This window comes from Rhea americana, unplaced genomic scaffold (genome assembly GCF_003343005.1).
Source record: "Rhea americana isolate MKP2758 unplaced genomic scaffold, rheAme1 scaffold_65, whole genome shotgun sequence".
Lineage (NCBI taxonomy): Eukaryota > Metazoa > Chordata > Aves > Rheiformes > Rheidae > Rhea > Rhea americana.
Window position 1 is genome coordinate 2,268,498 of NW_028186812.1, and position 24,022 is coordinate 2,292,519.

General features: G+C 35.7%; 1 protein-coding gene across 1 annotated transcript in view; it reads left to right on the forward strand.

Annotated features, from left to right (window-relative positions):
* The window catches only part of NBEA (neurobeachin), a 519,273-nt gene that overhangs the window by 403,119 nt on the left and 92,132 nt on the right, over nt 1-24,022 (forward strand). Inside the window, exons 42-44 of the mRNA XM_085320669.1 lie at nt 11,093-11,210; nt 13,231-13,333; nt 19,767-19,882. Of these exons, the coding sequence (XP_085176795.1) occupies nt 11,093-11,210; nt 13,231-13,333; nt 19,767-19,882 (337 nt within the window). The remainder of the gene's footprint in view (nt 1-11,092; nt 11,211-13,230; nt 13,334-19,766; nt 19,883-24,022) is intronic.

Below are 24,022 nucleotides of genomic sequence, written 5' to 3' on the forward strand. Positions count from 1 at the left end.
GATAGCATACGTTCTTTATTCCTCAAGCTAATTTTTTTTTATTCTTTCATTGAGTTCTAAAACTTCATTGGCTTGCTGCTGGCTCTGTGCAAGGGAAAAGCTAGTAAACAGGAGGATAGTGTAAGCACTATAGAACACAATTTTGGAAGGTAGGAGAAGAGCATAATGTTCTTCTGTCTCTTCCCAATACCTGAGTGGTCAGCACACTTGCCCTGAAACTGGAGGTTTGTTTCARTTCCTTGCTATGATTGAGAAATTTCAGTTTGTATTTCTATTCCTTTCTCTAAGTGTTATTTAAAAAGCAGAGCAGGAACAAGTAAAGAGAAAGGRTCTGAGAATCAGATTGCCTCAATTGCGTGACCTGTGTCAGGTGTTTCCCGTAAGGCAGGCAACTCTAGTGGTCCCGGGCCAGGCAGTGGGAAACTAGGCAAAAGGACTTCAGGCCGTCCAGCTAACCTGTCCTAATGTGGCCTCACAGCCTGGTGAGCAGGGCCTCCTTAACAGATTTTCTCCCCAGTGGGAAAAATGATTTTCACTTAAAACATAGAAGTTCAGAAGAGCCTGCTTTATTTGGGGGAGTTCAGTTGTTGTAGGGAAGGCTAGGAAGTCATAAGGAAGCATTGCATAGTAAACGAAGATTGTCTATTGAAAAAACTGAATATAGGATGAGCATTTTACCCTTTGAACACTTTCTCTATTTTGTAGTCCTACATGAATAACTATGGATCCAGTCTCATCCTACCATGCCCATACTGTCTCAGCACCTCCTCTGCCTGCCCAGAAAAGTGTTTTCTGCCAACCTTCCCCCATCGTTTCTGAACAAGTCCTGACACAGGCCGAGTTCAAGACAGCAAAGTAGGGAAATGACAGATGCYGTTGGGAAAATTAGCTATTGCTTAATTGGTTGTACATGTGTAGGAACTTGTCGGTAACCACTTGCTGCCGTTTTTCCTTGGAGAAACTTACTACTGGCTTCTTCACAGCTCACTCTTGCAACGCTCATCCCAGACTGGTGGGTTGCGCTTCTCCAACTATGAACTGCTCATTTATGGCACAGTGGCGGGCTCGAGCAGGTGACAGTGGTCGGGAAGGGTGTGATTTGGGTTCACATCCCTTTAATAGAGAAGGGAACTGAGCCTGAGCATCTCTCCGAGCTCCCTGCTATAAGTAACAGAGAAGTTCCTTTATGTTCGTGCTGGTTTTTGGATCTGGCTCCACAGCTGTTTTCAGCTTAAACTCTGACAAGTTCTGTCCAAATCCACCGATATTTCTAAGTTAAATAAAGTTGCATTTTTTTCTGGCAAGTAACTATTTAATGAATAAATGTCCAGCTTTAGTTTCAAGTTACAAGCATTAATCAACACCACCTTCTCCCATGTCCTTTCTTTCCATCGCTTTAGTTTTCCTGAAGAGGTCCAGAATGATTCATTTGTAAAACAAACTTTCCATTTTTAATGCCGAAAAAAAGATTTCTGTTTTTGTTCAGATCATATCTATTTCGCGTCTTATTTTTTGGCTTGTCCACTCAACTGAAAATGTAATTTGTGCAGTTCTACTTGAAAAATCTTAATTGTGTTTCACTGAATGTAGTGCTGGAGCAGAATTGCTCAGAGTAGTTTGAGTGTAAATACTGAGACCACCACTAGCCTGTCTGGATTAATCTTGACGCACTAGATGTATGGTCAGTGCTGGAGCAGCAGACTTACTAAGAAGCAACAACTTCTTGTTGCCAACATCAACACAAGATCATCTTAAATCCTGCKAGTTAACAGGCACAATCTACTTCAATCCTACTATAAGCTAGTACTAATTGAGCTTCTTTGCTATGTGTTTTACCCCAACAGTTTTTTCCTCAACCTCTTTGTTTTGAGTTGGACTGTTTCCCAGTATGGCTTTCTATGCCACTAGCTGAATGTATTTGTCTTCTGCTTATCCACATATGCTGTTGCCCCAGCCAGCACAATCATCTTTATTCCTGCTTTTAGAATACTTCAGTCAGCTGAAATGTCTGCTTAAAACAGTAATTGTTGGAATTTAATTTGAAAATAGAGCCTAAAAAGGCCGTGTCTCCCTTTCACAGGTGGTGATGTCTGTATCTACTGTATCTTCATGATGATAATTTTTCCAATAATTTAAATCTATAACTAGTTTTCTAAGCATTGCGTAAATTGCACAGAAAGGAAACAGTGCAAATGCATGCAGTTGCTTGCCATCTATAAAATAAACTATAAAAAYAATTATTTCAGAATTCAGTGTTTGCAAAGGTAGTATTTTCCTATGTCAATAATGTTTATGTGTGTATACAAAACTATACATTGTTATTTCACAAATGCATTTAGAAATAATGCATTTAGAATACTTAAGATCTTTTTGGATCATTTTGACCAGGATATTATCATTCAGCCACTGTGTTTCACTATCTAAGAGTTATTTTTTTATTTCAATAAACCATTCTGCTGCTCCTTGTCAAGAAATCCCCGTATCCTTTCCGTTACTTTCCTAGAACACAAAATCATAACATGCAAAACCACCTGACCAATGAAGAGAAGAAAATGGCCTGAAAATGGGCCAACTTCACATAATTTTTCAGATGACTGAAAATGAATGTGGGAATAAGGCTGTCAGTTACTGCCAGCTGAGTGAGCATTGTTTTAATGGATATAAAAGCAGTATGCTGACCATAGAAATCAAATTTATAAAAGGTCGGGGTGAACAGAACCTCATGTTTCAAGAAAAAGGGCCTCTTGAAAGCTTAAAAAAACATTGGAAGTAGAAGTATAAGCTGAGAAAATTTGGCAAGGAAGTAGCGCCTGAAACCACAAAAATAATATCTGCATTTTTTAGATCCCCAAAGAGGAGGAGAAAAATGAAGCAAGAGTGCCAATATTTATTTTAAAAAAAAGTTCTAAGAAAGATTTTAAAAACTGATGTGGACTGAGAAATTACAATGGCACATACTACTCAGCTCATCCTGCTGAACATGATATATCACAAGAGCTATGTGGAGGAAAGCTTTTAAGGCTTACAAATACAGAAAGACTTTACACAGGGGCATGTTGTAAGCAGGGGAGAATGAGAGGTTAATATAGACAGAAATTGAGAAAGTATTCTTAGACTGAAGTATACAGAGAAAAAAATGATAATGTACTTTGGTAGGATTTTAGATGTGTTTACYCATGTAACTATAGAAATTGAGGCAGACAGAAGATCTCAAAGTGGATCAAATGTATATGAAAACAGAAAATAGTAGGAAATCAATGAAACATTAGTATATTAAAGAAAAACTTTATTCATTTCATTTGATTTATCCTTCCCATCTATTTACATTCTCAATTTCACTTTTCAGGAAAGCATAACACAAGCTATTTCATCATTTGAATTTGTCTGTTTTGCAGTTTTCTTAAGAAATATATGTTTTTCTTCTACAGCTACATATCTTGATATAACATCCCTCTTGTTACAGTATATGTGTATTTTTCCTGATAAATCTAGAAGTTTGATCATATTCAGTACTCTGTAAAACATTTTGAAATTTTATAGTTTATTCAGTATGGTATTTCATAAACCCTAATAGCCTGGATCCGTGCCATTAGTGTCTGTCATTTCAATCTGTATTTAGAATACATTAAGCAATCACACAGACTGCCACGTATATGCAGACAGCTCCATGTTGTTATGTGATTCTGGATAAGGTTTGCTTTATGTGCACGAGAGCCATTCTTTTAACCTATGAGGATCCACATTCAGAATATGGCATTTTCATTGAAGCAGTTGGTGACACTAGTAAACATATGAAAGAGAGAATCCCTAATAGCGAARATGATGATAATTTTCAGTAGTTGTTTTCCTTTGTTTGGAACTTCTGAAAGCACACAGAATGGTGCTAAACTGTTTTATGAAAACCTAACGCGTAACTGAGTCAGGTGCATAGCATGTTTTTGTAGCTGTTCTGGCTCTAGGTGGCTCCCTGATGAAATATCCATTCACCGTGATTTGTTTTTCAGAAGTGCTCTGTTTTTTATTGGCAAGTATCTAGTTTTTAAGTGCTGAGGTTTCAAAACTGGAGGCAGCCAGTAAGAACTGATCTAGGGAACATACCAGATAAGTTCCCTGAATTTCGTGGTTAGCAGGCTGTTATGAAATGGTTAATATGAAATGAAATAGTGTTCTCTGACTGAAGATTAGCATTGTTTGTTGCTTCCATGTAACTCTTCAGGAGAGTAGCTTTTTCCACAATGTTAATATGTTTTTGTCTTCCTTTCCTTGGCATCCGTTTTTTCCTTTTCTGCTTATCCCCATACAAAGAGATGAGGTGACCACAAATTTGGCTTTTAACTTTTAATTATACACTGTATGCCTGTTAGCTCACTTTATACAGAAAGCAGAAGATTCAATTTCCACCAGAAGACAGGCAAAAAATCTAAGCAGAAGCCTCTTGGGTGCATATGAGGATTAGTGTTTGGGAGGTTTTTTTGATTTTTTTTTTTTTTTTTGCAGGGGGAGAGGGGAGGGAAGTGTCAGGCTAACAAAAATATTTTTATTTCATTTTACAACAAAATTTCCTTTTAAAAACTACCTTCTCAACCTTAGGGAAAATTAAATATTCATTTGACTAGGATTGACTTGATAGTCTAAGAAAGGATTCAGTGGAATTTTCTTCTCTCCTTGGCAGCTGTATTCCCTGAAAAGTCTGTCATGAGAAACAGTGTTCAGGCTTATAACCTGGAAGCCTACAACACCAAGGCAAGGGAATAGAGAAGGCCATGAGAAAAGACTGGGAGACAGACACTGTCAGAGAATGCGTATATGGGTTCTTGCTAGCTTACAGTAAGAGGCCATCTGCTATRGTTTTGGAGTGTACACATAAGACAGAGTATTCGTACAATATTTCACTTTCTCTTCAAATTCAGTGATAACATAAGATAAGACACAGGTTCTCATTTGCCTGAAAACCAAGAGAAGGGAAAAATAGAGTTGCTCTTATCCTTTTGTAAAGGATTGCAAGGATAAGGGAGTTGTGAATGAAGATCATCACCTCATTTTTTTCTCTTGACCTTTTTGCAATAATTTGTTTTCTTTTCATCCTGGAAAATTATGACAAAGAAATTAGATGAATTCCTTTCTTCCTTCCTCCAGATAACCTCACTAATTCATCCTTCATTTCCTATTTCCTTTTCCTCCTCCCTCAGTCTTTTTTTTAAAGGGCAAGATAGGACATTCTTCCTTTTGTTCTTTTTGATGACATTGGTGTGGTGACTGCAGTGTAACTGAAATGATTTCTTCTTCCTGTCTTTCATTTAAGATTGGTACACATGATAAAGAACAATAAATGGTATTGCAGGTAGTCTGTCTTCCACAAGTGGGTGATGACAGATGAAGAATGAAATATAGACAAAAACTTTGTTCAAACTAAAGAACCACTATATACAGGGATGACAAGGGCTTATTTTGTATTGGATGGAAAACCAATTCAGCAAGCCTAGTTAAAACAAAATGACAAACAAGGTACAGTGCATAGTCAGTGCATAAAGAAAGTAGTTTTACTCATTCTAGATATAGACTGCAAAATTGCCAGTGTTGAGGAGTAATGCTGAGTTTGGCAAAAATTGCAACCCTAAAGACTTAACTTAAAACTCTTGAAAATGGGAAATAGGCAGAATTGAAAAAAATARTAGAGTTAGTGGAATGCACTGGGGGGCAGATGGTAAATATACCAAATTTTGAAGTACATGTCTCCAAACTCTTGAATCAAATAAAAATAAGGCAAGGGAGTGCTTTGGTTTGGGCTACCAGGATGCAACAGAAACCCACTGGACATTACTCAGTTGTAGTGAAGCTGTTCAGATGTAAAGTTGGTATTTGCTGAAATTTAAAAGATTAAAGTTGAAGAAGTGGTAAGCTTACAAGGATGAAAAAGGATAAATTCATAAAAGTTTTGCATCTCCAGAAGAAAAAAGTACTATATGGCAAAGACAGTACCCAGCGTTGCCAGGTTACAGAGTGTGCACCACGAACCTTTTAACAGACAGATGTGATTTTGATGTCTAAACTAAGGACACGCCAGAGCTCTTCTTTTTAATGTTCTAACTAAAATATCAGTGTCCAGGTTAAAGTCAATAGAAATTAAATTTGAGCAATGAACAAAACTGTCTTCACAAAAGAAAAATGCATCTTTAGTACCAGAATTAGAGTGTTCTAGGAATCYATTTGAAGAAAATTCATTCGGTCTCAGAAAAAGTCTTTTTATTCAAAATGTTGGAAAGCATGATTCCAAGAATCATTTTCAGAAGCTGAAGAAAACAGTCTATAGGAGCAGGAGTACTTTGGAATGTGTCTGGGAAATGCAGCAGAAAAAAAAAAGGAGCCAACAGTATTAGACGTAAGTAGAAGGCAACCATGTCCCTTATTGCTTGTGTTTGACCTTACTAGTACAAAAGGTCAAGAATAAGGAAGGAATTCAAGGAATAAGTGCATTGAAAATGAAAAAACAAGTTATTTTACATGCTAGTGACTATAGGCATTTAGTATTAGATATAAACAAAGATTCGCCAATGTTACAAGTAACAATTGATACTTTTGTTCAGGAATCAGGTTACAGTTAAAATACCCTAACCAGAAATCCGGTTAAAAAAGACAAWCAATCAATTCCCACTGATAGTAGTAGATTAAAATCAGATGTATAAGTGTTAATGAATCACTTAAAAGGGCAATTTAAAAAAAGTAAATATTGAGGAATAAGTAGCAATTCTTTGCAATGGACTAAAGGAGTGAATATTCTCTACTGTAAGATTAGTAACTGAGAATAGATRGGAATTGTACGGGCTCCTTTCTGTGTTTTTTTTTATAACAATTCCCTGATTTTGTGATTATTTCAATTCAAAAAACAGAAATCAAAAGAAAAGGGTCAGAATATCCGTTTGAAGTGCTCTGACTAGTGCTATGAGATATTAAAAAATGGCATAAAGGAACAAAAATAAGACTCAATACTGAAGTATTCCTGCTGTGGAGCTAATCTATCAGGAATACTAACAGAATGGAAACCAATGCTTCTGGTCTCATGACTTACGTAATAATCCAAAATTCCAGCTGTTAGCTAACAATTCATAATCAACACATAATCAATACATAATATTGAAAAATGACTAAGGTAAGCTTAATAATTGCATATGTCATAACACCACACCAAAAAAAAAAAAAAAAAAAGAAGAAGAGATCTTAGTTACATCAAAATGAAATTAAAATTAAGGAGCTTTCATATTTGGCCCAAGTAAGAATGTCAGTAACAGTTCTTTTTGTCTTCTGTAGAACTTTCCATCTGAATGTCTCAAACTACTTTACTAATCTAATTTCAGTAAGTGTCACCAATAGATGTTATTCCATATTACCAAACAATGAGATTTAGGGATTTTTCATGACCAAATTCAGGTGACAACCAAATTTTAATGCAATATATCTTAGCATTTTTTTCCTTCTTAAGTCTATCATCTGGCCAATGGACCCATATTACCTTTAAAAAATACTCATAATTCTGAGTAAATGAAAGAGTTTTACAAGGACGGATAAACTTCAAAACAAATAATTGCAGTTGATATTAACAAAGAAGAGTGCACTTAATTCAAATGTRGACAGGGTTGGTTGGTGTTTGGTTTTTACTTTATTAAAAACAGCTTATTTGGGCTGTATCTAGAGTTCCATGCATAGTCATGAAGTCTCAGCTGTCAAGATATGTCTAAAACARAAAGCTTTCGTGACTATTTTTAAGAGACAAACTCATAAAACTATCAAAATAAAGAGCATTGACTTTAAATAGAAGCAACAGCAAATATTGGATGGAGCACATATAATTTTTGGCTTTAAGACTAACCAGATAACATAATTCCAATACTTTTTGGTGGACAAAGTGTGTATTTCCATTTTTTTAATATAATGAAATGTATACTATTTGCTACCTGTAAAAATATAAAACAGTCAGGCCCTCATTCATATGATTTGAGAAAGCAAAATGCAAAAAATACATTTTAAATAATCCTAAAAGAAAAAAAAGTCAGATTCAAACTGAGAATGAGGAAGTTACTTTATATTGGCTCTTATAATAGTAAAAAGAGTCCTGCAGGAAATGTCAATATTTCCTACTTTCTATAGTTTTATAGATACCTAGTAATGGGAGGTTTAACATTTGAAAATAGTGTAGAATGTTATGCAAATTGACAAAAATGGATAATTGTGTATCTTGGCTGGGAAAACAATACAACAGAAATACTGAAATAATTGAGATAATTTGATCTTGACATGATAATCTGATATTTGTAAGACTAATAGACAATTAAGAGGAGTGTAATTGAGGACAATAATTGAATTATAGCCTCCTTCCATTCCTCTGGATTTTCTGACCCRTTTACTGTTTTAAGCTCATTTAGAGTGTTAAGTCACTCGTTTTATAGTGGGATAACTATACCTCCGTGAAGTTGTCACTGTTTTATACTTGAGTAGAAGAGGAGGGAGAATAATGCAATCTTAATGTATGGTCAGTATATAATGTGCTGGTAATATTCATCTATAATAACTAAGTGCTGGTAAATATCAAGACATTGTAAGTAAATTATTGTGAATGCTCTAAAATGTTAAAACATAGGAGCTTATCAGTATTAAATGTTTTTCATTTGAAAAAAGCAGGACAATTTGAAACATTTTTGAAACAAAGAGTGAATTCCTGAAATATTTTATTTTGTCAAGGAACTAATTCTTTGACAAATCTGCTGGCTGCTGTAGAGCAGATTATGGTTATGCACATTTTATATTTCAAACACCAAATAAAAGACTGTTCTAGTTATATYAAGTAATCTTGAGGAGACTGATTTATTCTTGTAGCTTTTTAAACTTGAGAATTTTCGTCTCTATTTCCTCTCTCTATCTGAAGAAGCTGCATACTTACAAACACTACATACCAGACAGTAGTGRAGTACATCCAAAGAAGGATGAGGCTGGAATCTTGCAGACTTACTCTTCTTAATYGTCTGAATTTCCACGTACATGATATCAAGTGTGTCCTAGCATCTGATCTCAATGAGAGACCGAAGGAAAACTTGGTTTACTTAGCTTATCAAAGTTGAGAGTAACTTGGTCACAGTCCCTAATTACCTACACAAGGAAAAGATACTTGATACTAGAGGACTCTTTAATCTACTAGACAAAGGTGTCACAAGACCCAGGGGCTGGAAGATGAAGTCAGCAGAGTTCAAATTGAAAATGAGGTGCAGATTTTTAATATGAAGGTAATTTACCTTTGGAAGAGTTTACCACATAATGTGATAATTCTACAGCTGGCCTGTGACTGAATGGAGGAAACATGTAGTCTCTTGCATGTATGTGGAGGWCCTCCAAACAAATCAAGCCACTTTTCCTCTGTGTTTATTTAGTGTGGATGGCCAAGGTGAATGAAACAATGCTATTGGCCACAATTTTGCTCTGGCTCTTTGTAAATTCTTTCTATGTAGACGGTAGGAGTGGTCCTCTTGAGTTTCCATCAGAGGCAAAACTCGCATTTGAAGACTTAGTATGTTGAGCTTTGTTATCATTATCTCTGAAATAGACTTATTATGTAGTGGAGCAAAAAGTACAACACAAAGCTATGGAGCTATATTAACACAGTGTGTGTGTAAACTTAAACCAGCTTTTTAATGTATGAGGATGTGTTATTAGCATGATGCTACACCAGCTTCTTTCCAACTGAAGGGGAACAGTCTCCATTACCTCAAGCATGGAAGGACATTGGCAGCAACAGCAAAGGATGATTCTTTTAAGAGCTCCCTGTTTAGAAGCTGATAAAGGTCATGATTACAAAAGGAAAGACTTCAACTGAGTAAATCACTGCAAACTGGTAAACCCGTAGTTTCTATGTTCCTGGAGATTGGAGAATAGAGAAATTGCATCCTGATTCCTTCTTTTGGGGATTCTGTTTAGTGAAAGTGTTATTTGCATTCCTTTACTTGGAATGGGGGGTGTCACACAGGGGATGCAACTCTGCTATGAGCTGAAATCTAGGAAAAGACCCAGTCTACAGAAGATGGAAACTGAAGTTGGGTGTGATGAGGAGATGGATATCCATCCCAAACTACTGAGTTCTCACAGGTGGAAGGGTATCAGGGTCTCAGCTGTAGGCAGGGACCAGTTGGGCAGAGGCRGAGGGTTGAAGGTAGCCCTCCAACTGATGTAAATGATTGAGGAAGGATTATTCCACACTGCATGAGATATTGCTGGGATGTTCACAGATAAGATAGGTTAATAAAGCTGTTACCTAAATAAATTGTGTCTTTTCTGTCTTGTCTGTTTTCCTGTACATCTAGAACAGTGAAGGAGGAGTGAAAAAATTATTTAGTTATAATTAACATATTGTCAGCTAGTCTTAGAGTGGCAACTTTAACTGAGAAGCTGACAAATTAGAAGAACAATGCTGATTTTTAACTTATTTATTTTAGATTGTTTTCACAGTTAATTTAAAAATGCAAAAATAAAATAAATTGTATTTTGTTCATGATTTCAGATATTAAATATTCCTACCTTTTTAAAAATTACCATGATKTATGTTGTTCTATTTTTCTGTGTTTACTAATGGAAAGTACAGAGTCCTAATTTGTGACCCTATAAGCTGAATTATGGACGTGAATAGCAGCTTATATTATTTTGATTGTACCTTGCACAACATACCCACAGAATTAAATGTTATCTAAAACTGACAACTCTGTCTCATGCATACAGYTGGAACGAAATACAGCTAACTATAATTGCAACTCCATCCATTGCTTGATTGTAGAGGTAGGGTTTTTTTTTTGGGGGGGGGGAAATAAGTTGATTTGACTCATGAGAAGCAGATCTAAGTAGTATCAAGTACAATTTAGTGATTCTTCTCCAATGATTATATTGTATTTTTAAAAGCTTCAGTCTCTATTTTAGCTCTTGCTTTTTAAGTGTTTAAGAGGTAAGATAAATTATACTTACCTGTAGTTTGTTAAAAGAGAAATCCTACTATGTTTTCATGCAATATTCTCATGAAAAGCTTCTTCCAATAACTGTCACCTTTATTTTATCTTTAAAGGTCCTTGCCTACACGGAAGGTCTTCATGGAAAATGGATGTTCAGTGAGATTAGGGCTGTTTTTTCAAGACGTTATCTTCTCCAGAACACAGCTTTGGAAGTGTTTATGGCAAACAGAAGTAAGTTTATTTTGTTTGCATAAAAACATGCTAGTAGCTCTTTTGCATGGTATTTATTAATCTTTGATTTTAAACTGTGGACTTCCTTTGACAAAATGTTTATTTGCAATAGTGCTTACTCTTGCATGTATTCATTACATTTTATATTAAAATATTTGCTGGCAAGCCATTAATATAGGATTTACTTTCCCTGCAGTAGTGAGATTGATTTATAAAGACAAAATATTGTAATTATAATCAAATGTTTGATAGGAAATTTGATTTTTCTGTGATTTCACCCCTCTCCTCACATTTTCTGCAAATATTTAGGTGAAACATCTGCTTTTCAAAACAATACATGCAGGAGTAAATGATTAAATACCTGTTAAATTTTAACTGCTTAATTAATGAAGAATGAAATTTTCCATTTCTGTTTTCCCATCTTCAACTTGAATTTTTTCCTGCTATTAATTAGTATAAAGATACATAAAGAATGCAACTTACAGAATTAAAAACTGCGTAAGTTTTAAATGATGCAAGTTGCTTATTCTGAACCCAAACTGTTGTAAAGGTTATTTATAATGTCTACTTTAGGCTTTTATCTTAGGCACAAGTCAGAGGACCCAAGTCAGGAACCTAAGGTTTCTAAATTGTCAGTGGGGAGAAACAGGTGTGAGTTGGGATGATCATAGGATGATTACAGTAGTAAGGATCCTATACTACTTGATGGCAGGAAGTAAATGTAAGTTTAGAGTGAATAATTCCCCATGTATCTGAGACAGAAGTAGTAGCTGTGTAGTATATGTACTTGCACATGTAGCCCATGAACTCAGGAAGTAGCACTACCCATATTTTGTGGATGTTTCCTGGTGGAATTTTCTGGTATCAARAAGTGTTTTTCATGACTGAGGCTTTCTTACTTACTCCTTCTCAGGGGGACATTTTGCAGTGAGGTTCTAGCTTTTCATTCTGTGATGCTCTAATGAGCTTTCTTTGCTTCATTTCATTGCTGGTTTTCTTGAAACATTTCTTTGAAAGCTTCCCCTTCCTGCTTTACCCACTTCCTGCTAGATATTGACTGAGTATAAAGTTTCAGAGCGTGCCTGGATGTGAGTGGCTTGTTATTGTGTGACATGGACCATCCATCAGGAACAGCATGGAATTTAATTAGGAAGAAAAGAACACTCCAAATTGATAGGTAGCTCTTTTTGCCTTATGAACAGCCAAATTTATTATTAATAAGAAATGCCCATTTGCATTGTTATATCTTTATGTAAATATTTGTTGCCCGCCAGAACTCTTTATCTTTTTCCTTCAAATGAGGTCTCTCAGATAAATCTAGTAGAATTTGAACATGTAAAGACTTCATCACTGAAGTTTAGCACAGCTAGTATTTAACAAGGTTTTCTACCAGATGCCACTGAGTAAAGGCAAAATAAACCCAAATGACAATGCTCTGCCAGTTTCCTGTGAAAGAAATTTCCTTTTGCAATCCTCTATTGAATTAAACTAAAAAAGGACCAGTTCAATAAATAATGTGCATGGATCCAGACAGTTTTCTGTACAAAACGTGCTACTTTGAATGGGAATTGAATGTTTTGTGGGGTGTGTCGGTAGACTTTTGCCTTGAGCAGTTCTGATACAAAGTTTTATTTCAACTGGAAAGAGAGAAATAATCAATTGCTGCTCTTGAGTTTTTTAATCTACCAGTTATCAGACAAAATATTCAATCTACTGAACAGCTTCCTGGCCTGATAAGAGATTAAGTAGTAAAGAAGTAAATAATATTTCTTCTGAGGTATACCTCACTCAGGTCTTCTGCAAAATCGGAGAGCTAGTACCAAGACATTAACCAGCTAATACTTCATAGTTATGATGTATGGCAGGAGTATCTGTTCTGACTTGGGTCTCCAGGAGGATAAAAGTAWAACTAAATTCTCTTCCAAATAAAATCTAAAAAAACATTTTAAAAATAGGTTCTTGTGGATAAACAGAGTTCTGCAGATGGCTTACCAGTCCATAATTTCTCTTCTTCTCATAGCTTCGGTTATGTTTAATTTTCCTGACCAAGCAACAGTGAAAAAAGTTGTGTACAGCTTGCCTCGTGTTGGAGTAGGAACCAGCTATGGYTTGCCACAAGCCAGGTAATTTGATTAAGATATTTTTTTATATTCTGTGCTTATTATATTATATAAATATAAACTATATTTAAGGTATTTTGAAATATGTCAACACTAAAGTATTGTTCCTGTTATAAATCTCTAGATTTTCTATTTTTAGGGTAGTTGGAAAAACATTACTCTTTCCTAATATATAACCTATTTCCTAATGTATAAATTGTTATTCCATAATATATTATGGAATAGAAATAAAAAAATTATTTTCATAGAATTTTAAAAATCTTTATAGGAAATATGTACCTTCCAGTGAAGGACCAAAATTAAATATAGCTTATCTCTTCAAATTCTGRGATTTAATCAAGGACAAATTGTCATCCTTGCTGTGATTAATTTCCTGGAGAATATGGGACTAAACTTGACTGGGATTTGTGTTTGCTAAATTAAAATTATTTTTGTTTGTAAATTTTCTCATTTGCCTTTTATATGAATGTATGTGTATTTTATTTCATTGCACATCAGCATAGTGGCTRTTTTGCACTTTCCAAATTGCTTCTATTCTTTATTCGTATGATGATTCTTCTGCTGATTAATATGATGATTCTTCCTCTGTTTCCAAAATCAAGGTGGAAATAAGTTTTGAAAAAGACTAACTGAGGTTCACATTTAGAGATTTTCGTATTCTACAAAGAAGTGCAGTTTTTATTTGATATCCCATGAACATTAATATCAAGTCAACTTATGGTCAGAAATAAGACTGGGAATTTTCAGATAATAATGCCTTTTTTATAAAGGCATTTATATTTCAATGAAGGCTAACATGACCTTCGTTTGCACTTCACAGAGCTAAGGGGAAAATTTCTGCCTCCAAATGTTTTGTTCAGAAATGTCTGTTCAAAACTAAAATAATTTTCAAGCGTGCATCACCAAACCGTGATGAAATTTTTTTAGGTTCAGGATGAATTCTTCATCAAAATCAAAGAAAAATAATAACACTAAGAGAGAGGATAGACAGCAGGAAATTCACAAAATATGGTGCCTTGGGTTCAGATGTCTGTTTGGCTGGACTTGGCCAAAGGCCAAAGACCTAATCATCAGTGTTGCTTGGGATGTGCCTGTCTTTGGTTCGAATGTGTAGCTTTCTCTRTAGAAAAGTGTTTTTCTACAGAGTAAAACTTCAAATTGTCTTTGTTTTATCCCAGTGCAGAATGTGGGAATATTCAGAAATGTCAAAACATTTGTAGGATTGGAGAATGATTTCTTTCCCAGCTGAACATATTTCCCTGTAATGAACTCAAGAGTCTCCTGATGCCTAAGGCTTGATCTCCTGAATGTGCTGAAAATCCTCAGGCAAACTGCCAAGTTCCTCGAGTTTTCACTAAGATCAAGGGGAAGTTGAGGCATCTCTTTGAAAGGTGCATCTTGTTAACATTTGCACTGCTCTTCCAAATACTCAAATTAAAACTAAATGGGAAGTAATAGTATTTTTTTTCTGAAATAAAAATGGCCACGCGTTCTAGAAAAAGCAAAATGCAAGTCTCTCAGTCAAAATGTGTGACCTTTTTTACTTTTGAAATTCATATCCTTCGTGCATTATTCAGTGAATAATTGTTAAAAAAAATGTTAATAAATAATTATTTAGAAAATTTTCAGCTTCAGTATCATAGGCAGTTATTTTTATACCTTTTTCATAAAAGCTTAGTTTGAATCAAAAACATTTTGGAATTTCAGTTTCTTTATACCCCTGGTTTGTAGAATCAAATACATACAGGTTTTTGTCTTTGTATGTATATCTACTTGCTTACTAGCTTTCAGATTAAATCTGGCGTRTAGTAGTTAAGTTGTTTTTCTTTCTTGTTTGTGCATAATCACTTTATGATTTATGCACAATAAAGATCCTGTAATCATAATTCTGCCTTTATTTCTGTCTACATGCTCTTATTGTCTTCAGTAGGACTGCAGTGGAGTAACTGATGGAAAAGCTAGCTCAGTAACTGCTATGCAGTTAATACTTTGTCACTGTTAGAATATRGCTTACCTTCCCATTAATATATTGGCTCTGAAATGCTAGCTGGAATTTTAAAATTGTGTTTATCTGTATCACTAATATAAGACGATACTATGCTGAGTACCGAAAAGGAGCTGTTATATTGAGTAAAATGCCTCCATTTTTATATAACATATTTTTCAGATTAAACTGTACTTAAAGAATATTTTAACAAAAGCAGACCTTTATGGTTGTTTTGCTTAGTTAGTTAATTAGTTTTATTTTAGTAAGTAATACTTTGATGTCACTGATAAAAAATTTTTCTAAAGTTAATTACATTATCATAAAGAATTGCTATTCAAGATAGAAACATTGTGAAGGAGTAAATGAATTTTAATGAGGTAGATGAACTTCAAGTGCATTTCTGTCTTCATGGAGAAATCCAGTGCTGAACAAAGATGGGAGAAAACATAAGCAAAAATTAATATTTATTATTTCCTATGATCACCGAAGATCAGAACTGGTSTCTCTTCCTAAGACTGCTACTGAGCTGCTGTTTTGAGCAAGTCTCCAGTTTGCCTGTTTGCTACCACTCCCACCCTTTGCCTGTTAAGGCTTTGATTCAGCAAAGTATTCAAGCATATGCTTAATATTACACATTGTTATAGTAACTGCTTATAGTCATGAAATAACTAGATGCTTAAAATTAGTCACATGTCCAAATGTTTGGTCTGGTTTAATAATCAAATTCATCTAACGCTGATATATTCAGTTTAGTTGTTCCTGAAACATGTTGCATTGATTGTAGTGTCCTTACGACCTTGTCATATGATACAACTAGTAGATAGTATTGTACCTTTTATTTAATTTATTTCTGGAGTGTCATATGATTCTGTGTAGATCGAGTAATATCCTCAATTTTACAACACTATAAGAAGACCACGTTTTTAGGGTTTTAAGAACTGAAATGTGATTTCCTGATAGGTTTTTATTAAAGTTAACGTCGTGGCCTAGAAACTGTTTTAACTGTTTTAATACCAGCTGTGAACTGCCTAATTGTTTTGTAAGTGTACAGAGATCAAAGAATTGGTAAAAGTTATAGTTACAATATCATATTTCACTATTAAATGTGCTAGCACCTTATGCTGAAATTCTGTGGGCTGTTAGTGCACTAGATGAAACCATGGCTCCCATTGCTAAAGTGGAGAAATAATCGGTGAGGTTGCTTCCCGACGGAAAACCTGTACGTGAGCTGGCGAGGTGGCTGAAGTCGGCGTTGGCTCAGCACTGCCGCTTGTTCCACGTTAGCGGCTTGGTAACGCATTTCCRCACCTCCATCGAGCTGGTTGCGGAGGCTGGTTTTGAGTAAGGCAAAGGGGTGGGAAAATGATGATTTGATGTTATCAAAGCATAAAACCCCTTTTAGAGCTTTGATTAAAAGTGAATATTGGCTAGTCTCATGAGAGAGACTAGCTGAAGCCAGYGACTTCCAAACCCTTTCTTCCAAGCATGAACAGGGGCTGCACAACACAAAAGATTCAGTAGATGCTAACATTTGTATGAGGTACTTGGAGTTTCTTTGTATGAGATTGAGACATGGAGCTACTGGAGAGAGGCTACAAGGATGATCAGAGAGCTGGAGCACCTGCCCTGTGAGGAACAGCTGCGAGAGCTGGGCCTCTTCAGCCTGGGGAAGAGAAGACTGAGGGGGGATCTTATCACTGTGTACAAGTACATGAAGGCAGGATGTCAAGGGGACGGGGACAAACTCTTTTCAGTGGTGCCATGTGACAGGACAAGAGGCAATGGGCAGAAATTGAAGCACAGGAAGTTCTGTCTGACCATGAGGGAATTTCTTCCCTGTGAGAGTGACGGAGCACTGGCACAGGTTGCCCAGAGAGGTTGTGGAGTCTCCTTCTCTKGAGATMTTCAAGACCCATCTGGATGCAACCCTGTCTACCGTGCGCTAGGTGACCCTGCTGAGCAGGGGTGTTGGACTAGATGATCTCCAGAGGTCCCTTCCAACCTTACTGATTCTGTGAATCTAAATTAAAAGTGCTTGTGAAAAGGGGTGGGCCATATTCCACATACAGGATATATGACATCCCTTCCCTCAACTAAATGTCACGAAGTGCTTAGTAAACATACTTAAAGCAAATAAAACTTGATAAATTGGATTATCCCCTTGTACATCAGAGGGTTTTCTGCAGTTTCCATGTGGAGTAGGTATTTCACTGTTCTCCAGAAGTGAAGGAAACGCATTCATTTTGTGCATCTTCGTATCTGTGATGGCATACWGAAAGAGAGGCATGGTTTGATCAAAGGCAGGTGAATTTAGCAAAACACAAAACAGTGGGTCTTCCTGTGTTAACTGAAACAAGCAGGTGTGGAACCAATTTATTGTGCATAATTTTTTCCAGTCTCTGCTGAAATAACTGAAAATCTTTCAAACACCTTAGATACAGAGAAAATAAGGAATTCTTAAAAATATTTTTTTTCTCTGAATTTCTCTCAAATCAGGCATTCAAATGYAAAGTCCAGCACTTGACAATTTATGGAGTTTTAAGACTCCCTGGGAGATTGTGGGCAAAGTCTAAAAACAGTTACTAAGTTGTACTGATGCATAAATGTTTCATCACTGGAGAAGCAAAAAGTCTATGATGGAAATACTTTGTAAATTTRATTATCTTTGTTAATGGTACTAATTTCTAAATTTATTATTTTGTGTGTAGCTTTAGTCATAGTTTACTGGAAACAAGATATCTTTGAGCAGTTCACTGTAAAACTAGTCACTATTCTATAAAGTGCAGTGTAAAGTATACTTACATATAAATAATTCTTTAGATAAATTGCTCAGAAGATGTGTAATAGAAACAACTTAAAAATATTGGTATTGTCTCTGGTGTACTGGCATCTTAGAGTTCRCTGAAAAATAATGACAGACAAATTGACAAGAACTTATGCTTTGCTGTTTTGGATAAATACAGAGATGAAAAAAGAAGGAAGAAAGTGTACCCACATTTCCACAATCATTTTTGTATATCTAATTTGTAAGCCGAAATATGACAGCCTTTGGCAACCTACACACTGAATATTTATATACATATAATTGTGATAACTACATTCCAATTAGGCATACTTATCTGAAAATAGGGTCTAATGAATGTGTAGRTACAGGTATCTGTAAATAGATAATCCACATTTTTGTAATTTCTGCTCARCTTGAGACTTTTATATGACCTTGCATTGAGAAATTCCTCAGTATTCACAGTCTAGAAATAGTACACTTAATATGTTAGTGGGCATCAGAAAGCTGAAATATCTGGTGTCACTAGTTACTCTTAACAGACTACATACATACATTGTGCATACTATGTATGTATACATATATGTTTAAAATCCATGAATAGGATAAGTTTTTAAGATGTCCTTTTTTAAAACAGATATAAACATTTTCACTAGTCAAATCAATTTAYGTTTTGATATATTTTTTTATATTTCTATAAAAAAGTACCAGAAGAGAAGAACTTCTTCCAAAGATTTCCCCTTTCTTTTTTCGGCATGGGCTATTTACTCTAGAAAAGTTGTGAGCAATGAAGCTATTTCTGCTTGCTCTTTTGGAGATTTTTTTCTTCAATGCATTTTAAATGCATGTTACTTTACCAACAAGAGGCTGGGTATACTATGGGCAATCTAGAATTTGGTGCATGATATTTGCTTATTGCRCTCTTTTCAAACTGAATATATAATAGCTGAAATTTTGTGCTATTATTTTCCTTGCATAATGTTTGGTTTTTGTCCCTTACCCAAACATACAATTTGTACAAAATACATGGAAATTATCTTTGAAACTTGCCGTCCTCTTCCAAATTCAAATGAAATGCGATTCAAAAGTTATTCCTGAGAGAGAGGCTGATGGACATGTGAGCAGATAACTGAATAAACCTTGTTTCTTTTGAAAACCAGGCTATAAATAGAAATCTTGGAGCTTATCGGAAGATAGAAAGGCATCAATGGTAGCTGACCGTGAAGGGGGTGCACAAATCGTGGAGTAAATGTCTTCAACCCATGTGCTGGAAATATATGGCACTTTAATCCATCTATCAGTCATCTTAATGAACTTATCCTTTTGAAACAGGGAAATGGTATTCCTTTTTTATTTCTGTTAGACAGCCCAGGCACCAGGAGGTCTGCAGTTTTTTTTGCTTCCAGTCTTTTAACCAGATTCCAAATAAAATAAAACACAAAAAATATTGTTCTGAATTATTACAGTGCTGTAGTCTTGATAAAATAAAATACAGATTTTAATTTTAGTCATTTCTCAAGTACGGGTAATAGTGTCTTCTTGACTTCATTAAATGAAATAAAAAAGCCTCAGAGAGAATCTGAAATTAATCACACTAATAACATTGCCCTACATCTTAACATTTAATGAGGCTCTTAAAATAATCATTCTTTAAATGTATTTCCTAGGAGAATCTCTCTGGCCACTCCCCGACAGCTTTATAAATCCTCCAACATGACTCAGCGCTGGCAGAGACGGGAGATATCTAACTTTGAATACTTGATGTTCCTCAATACTATAGCAGGTAAGGCTTCTGACTCTTTAATCCTTCATAATATGTTTATATTTGTCAAAGTCTTGAGTACCGTGACTTGATGGACTGCGTTTATCCCTCCAGAATTCAGCTGCAGCTTTATGATAGATTCTGAAACACGCACATTAAATTTTATCAGAAAATGCACAACCTATCACTGAGACTTTAGATTCATGTATTGTTGTGGAGGTTGTTCCTTGCTCTCCTTCTGCCATTTCCTCTGCTGACAGCTTTGTCTGAAGCTTTATTAGAGTCAACAAACCATTGCCAGAGAGTGTCTGGAAATAATAATGGGAAAATGTAATTTCGCTACTTCATCATTCTCTGCAACAGCAACTAGACAGCAGAATAACAACAGTATTCTGCCTAGTACAGATGTCACCTGGATTGTGGTATGATTCGATTACAGCATCTTTTCTCGTTTAGTTCTTTGAACTGAAATATAATATCAGATTAGGTATTTAAAATGAGAAATAACTGCCACAAATCCATTCTTTATTGGCAAAAGAAGAGTTTTTTTCTGGCAATTGTCATTAATTAAACATTGACAGTAGCATTTTTGTTTTCTCTTTTCCTTTTACTGCAGAGCTATTAACCTCTGCAGAAATTTTAAAGGTAAAAAGCAGCATATATACTGTAGCAACTGAACTATATACAGATATTTCTCAGAGTTGTCTAATATTATGACTCCTGCCTTTAGCACACATGCTGCTCATGAACCTGCCAGAAAGAGACTTTCTCAGGCACCAAAGAGCTTTGTTTGAAGCCCAAATTAAATTCTACCAGGCATCACTATACSCCAGTGTTACAACTCATATCTTTACCTTGTCCTGACTTTTATGCTTGAGGTTATCCTTAAGCCAGACGTAAGAAAAATGTATGTACAAAATCCAAAGGTAGACCCCAAATATTGTTACTCTGGTCAGTGGACACAATCATGGCACTCTTCCCGATACGGCAGAGGCAAAATTCAGTAGCTGTCAAACCCATCTTTCTTTGAACCTTTCAGCTTTTACCCCGGTGCTTATATAGTAGTCATCTTCCATGTAACTGATCTCATAGACCTTAATAAATGTGTCATCAAATTATCCCTGTGTGATACAGAAGTGCTACCGCTAAACAATTGGAAATCTGAGAGTGTGTTTATGTTATGCAGTGGAGCATGGAGCAGAGTCCCTTAAGCTACCAGAGACCTGTGCTGGAAAGCCCATATGGTGCAGTCCCATGCAGGCACACCAGCTTGGTTCCTGAGTGTTATAGCCTCAGTCACGCAGAGCCCTGCCTAAAGAATGAGTCCTGCTGAGAGTTTATTACCTCTGGCACGGTGCCACAAGAAAGCTGCCATCCTGCTTCTGGACACTGGCCTGTGTGCAGCCGCTCCGTGTGTCTCACGCATCGCTCTGCACTTCTGGTTCTGGGGAAATGCATGGAGAGCCTCGCAGGCTCCCTGAACACGGCGCTGAAGCTTGGAGAATTTCCTGGAGAGCTAGGAAGCTAGGCTAGGTCCCCTGAGTCCTTGTGCAGTACATTAGCAATGAGATTGTCCTTCCCTTGTAATTTCCTTTTTCTGTATTCCTTGTTTCTGTAAGCACTGAACTCTTTAAATGAGAGTAGGAAAGAGCTGAGCCAATTTTTGATAAATTACTGTTCATTTTTAATCAGCTCATTTATTTTTAGGTACATCACCAATGCATCCTGGAAGATATCATTAAGTCTGAAGTCAATTAAGAATTGCAGTGATGCTTGCACTAAAGTATCCATCAATAAACAAGCTTCATCCATAAGGGATCACTTCAGGGTATCTCAGAGGTCCCAAATTAAATATTTTTTGACCTGTTGTTAGATATTAATGCTGCTGGGCAGGCTTTCTAGCAAAACACTTGGTAGTCACATAAGGCAAGTTTCTCTTAATGTCACCTAGTAGTATTCACCTTCCTTATAATGGGGTAGCCTTCCATTTGCATTCCAGGTATCACTTGCTATGTGCAAAATTGGGAGGATTACTGATTTATTTTTCTTTTTAAAAAATGTTAAGAAGGCTTCAAGCCACCACTTGTCTGTGAGCTTGCATTGTTGTTGTTGTAAAAGCTTGCAGCAGCTTGGTCAGTAGCTTAGCAGTGTCTCTGTAACTCAACACACCTAATTTCTGGCAGATTTTTTCGTCTTAGTCTCTCACTGGTAAATCTCATTCTCTTCCTGTAATTTCATTGTTGTTTTTCATTGTATAAACTCATTTTTTTTTCATTTTCACGGCATTAATTATGATCTCTATCAAGTCTTTCAGCAATACATAATCAAGTTCAAATTCATGTTCAGATTTAGGTAGTTTCATTCATAGGCCATATTCACTAAATGAAGGGGAGATAAATTTGAGTCTCTAGAAGAAATTCAGGCTAACTCTTTATCTCTGTCCTTGACTGATTGATTTATTTGGTAATACAATTCTTMTTTTTGATGATATTTTGAAGTCACATAGCTTAACAAATACATGTTTTCTGATGGAGAAGCAATATGCTGATTTTTAAAAGTTTTGGAAGTGACCAAAATTTATTACATGAAAGTCAGTACCCATGCACAATGTTCTACTAAGACGTGAGCAAGGTTTTGAGTAACATTTGGGGAACTTTTCCTTATCACAAAGCATATCCGTTATTCTGATTGTTATTTCAAACCTGTCTGCGTTAGTCAGCTAAAGGCTTCTTGCAAATCTCTGTATTTTCTCTTCCATTTTCATTTTCCAAGAAGGATTTCCTTCCAAGACTCCCAAGAGTTAGGTTGGGAAGAAGGTATCATGGTACTGTCTCAGAAAATATTTTGCAGGAATAATTAAGAGAAGGTGAGGTACTTGGGTGCCTTGCCTTTTAAACTGTATCATTGCAGTGCTGTCAGCTGAAGTGCTGTCATGTCTGATAATGTTCCAGCAGTATAATAGATCCTGCTAAAATCAACCATGACTACTCCATGTAGTACAAATTTGTTATGAAATTAGAATGGCCTTAAATGCAAAGAGCTTATAAAAAAATGACTGTTGTGCTGTATTGTGTACATTTGATTTCTGCTTCTTTATTTTTGAAATTTGTCTAGTGATGAGACTGTTAACACAAAAAGTACATTTCAGTTGCTAACAATATTTTRACCTCTGTCTTCACTGATGCTATCTCACAGAATCTCATGATGTTTTGTTTGAAAAAGAGAATAAAATTTATCTTTGATAGCTGAAGTCACTGCCAACTATACCAAAAAATGAATAAAAAGGAAACCCCAAAAGAACAAAAACTCTGAAAACAACACGTAAGAATTAATACAGTTTGAAATCCAGCAGGAATTATAGCCATGTCAATGAACTTTTTATTCCAGTTTTGAACAAAACCTGAAATTTCTAAATTTTTCACAGAAGGGAAAGTCCAAAAATTATTTTTTGGAAAGTCAGTTTTTATTTTTAGCTGTATTAAATTTTGCGCTTCAGCTAGGAAGCTGAGTTCCCAAAACTAAGGAAGTGCTGGGGGAAACTGCAAGGAGTCTCATCATAAAGTTGATGGCAAGCCAGTGATCTACCCATCATGTATATGAGCTCCAGGTCCAATGGCAGTGGGGACAGCTTCAGAACATAAATGTGYGGTAGAAAGCCACAAGCTGCTTCCGAGCTCCACTATCATATGGCATCATTTGACCAGGGCCTGAGATCTTGGAATCTGCAGGGTCAAAAGCTRTGAAGCAGTCTGAATGACATGACTGCTTTTACAGCTGTGCCTATATTTCTGTAAATCTTCTGTTGCAACAAAATGTTTCTGTTTCTGCAAAACATTTACCTTACAATGAACAGACATTCTCACCTGAACATCACCTGACTGTCGTTGCCAGAAATACAGTATTGGAAGCAGAGTACCCCTCCTTCATGTTGCCCTTGTTTTGAAAACATTGRAACTGATAACTGTCCACATGTATCTGTGTTAAACTGAAAAAAATCGTGTATCTTTTATAGACAGGATCTTCAGCAGTTAAGAGAAAGTGGGTTCTATTTCATACAAAAACTTCAAGTACTGAATATATTTATGACACCCTTTGGTAAAAAGGATACACTGCCAAGTAAAGACATGCCATGTATTTTATTTTCTTTCTTCTTCTGGAAAT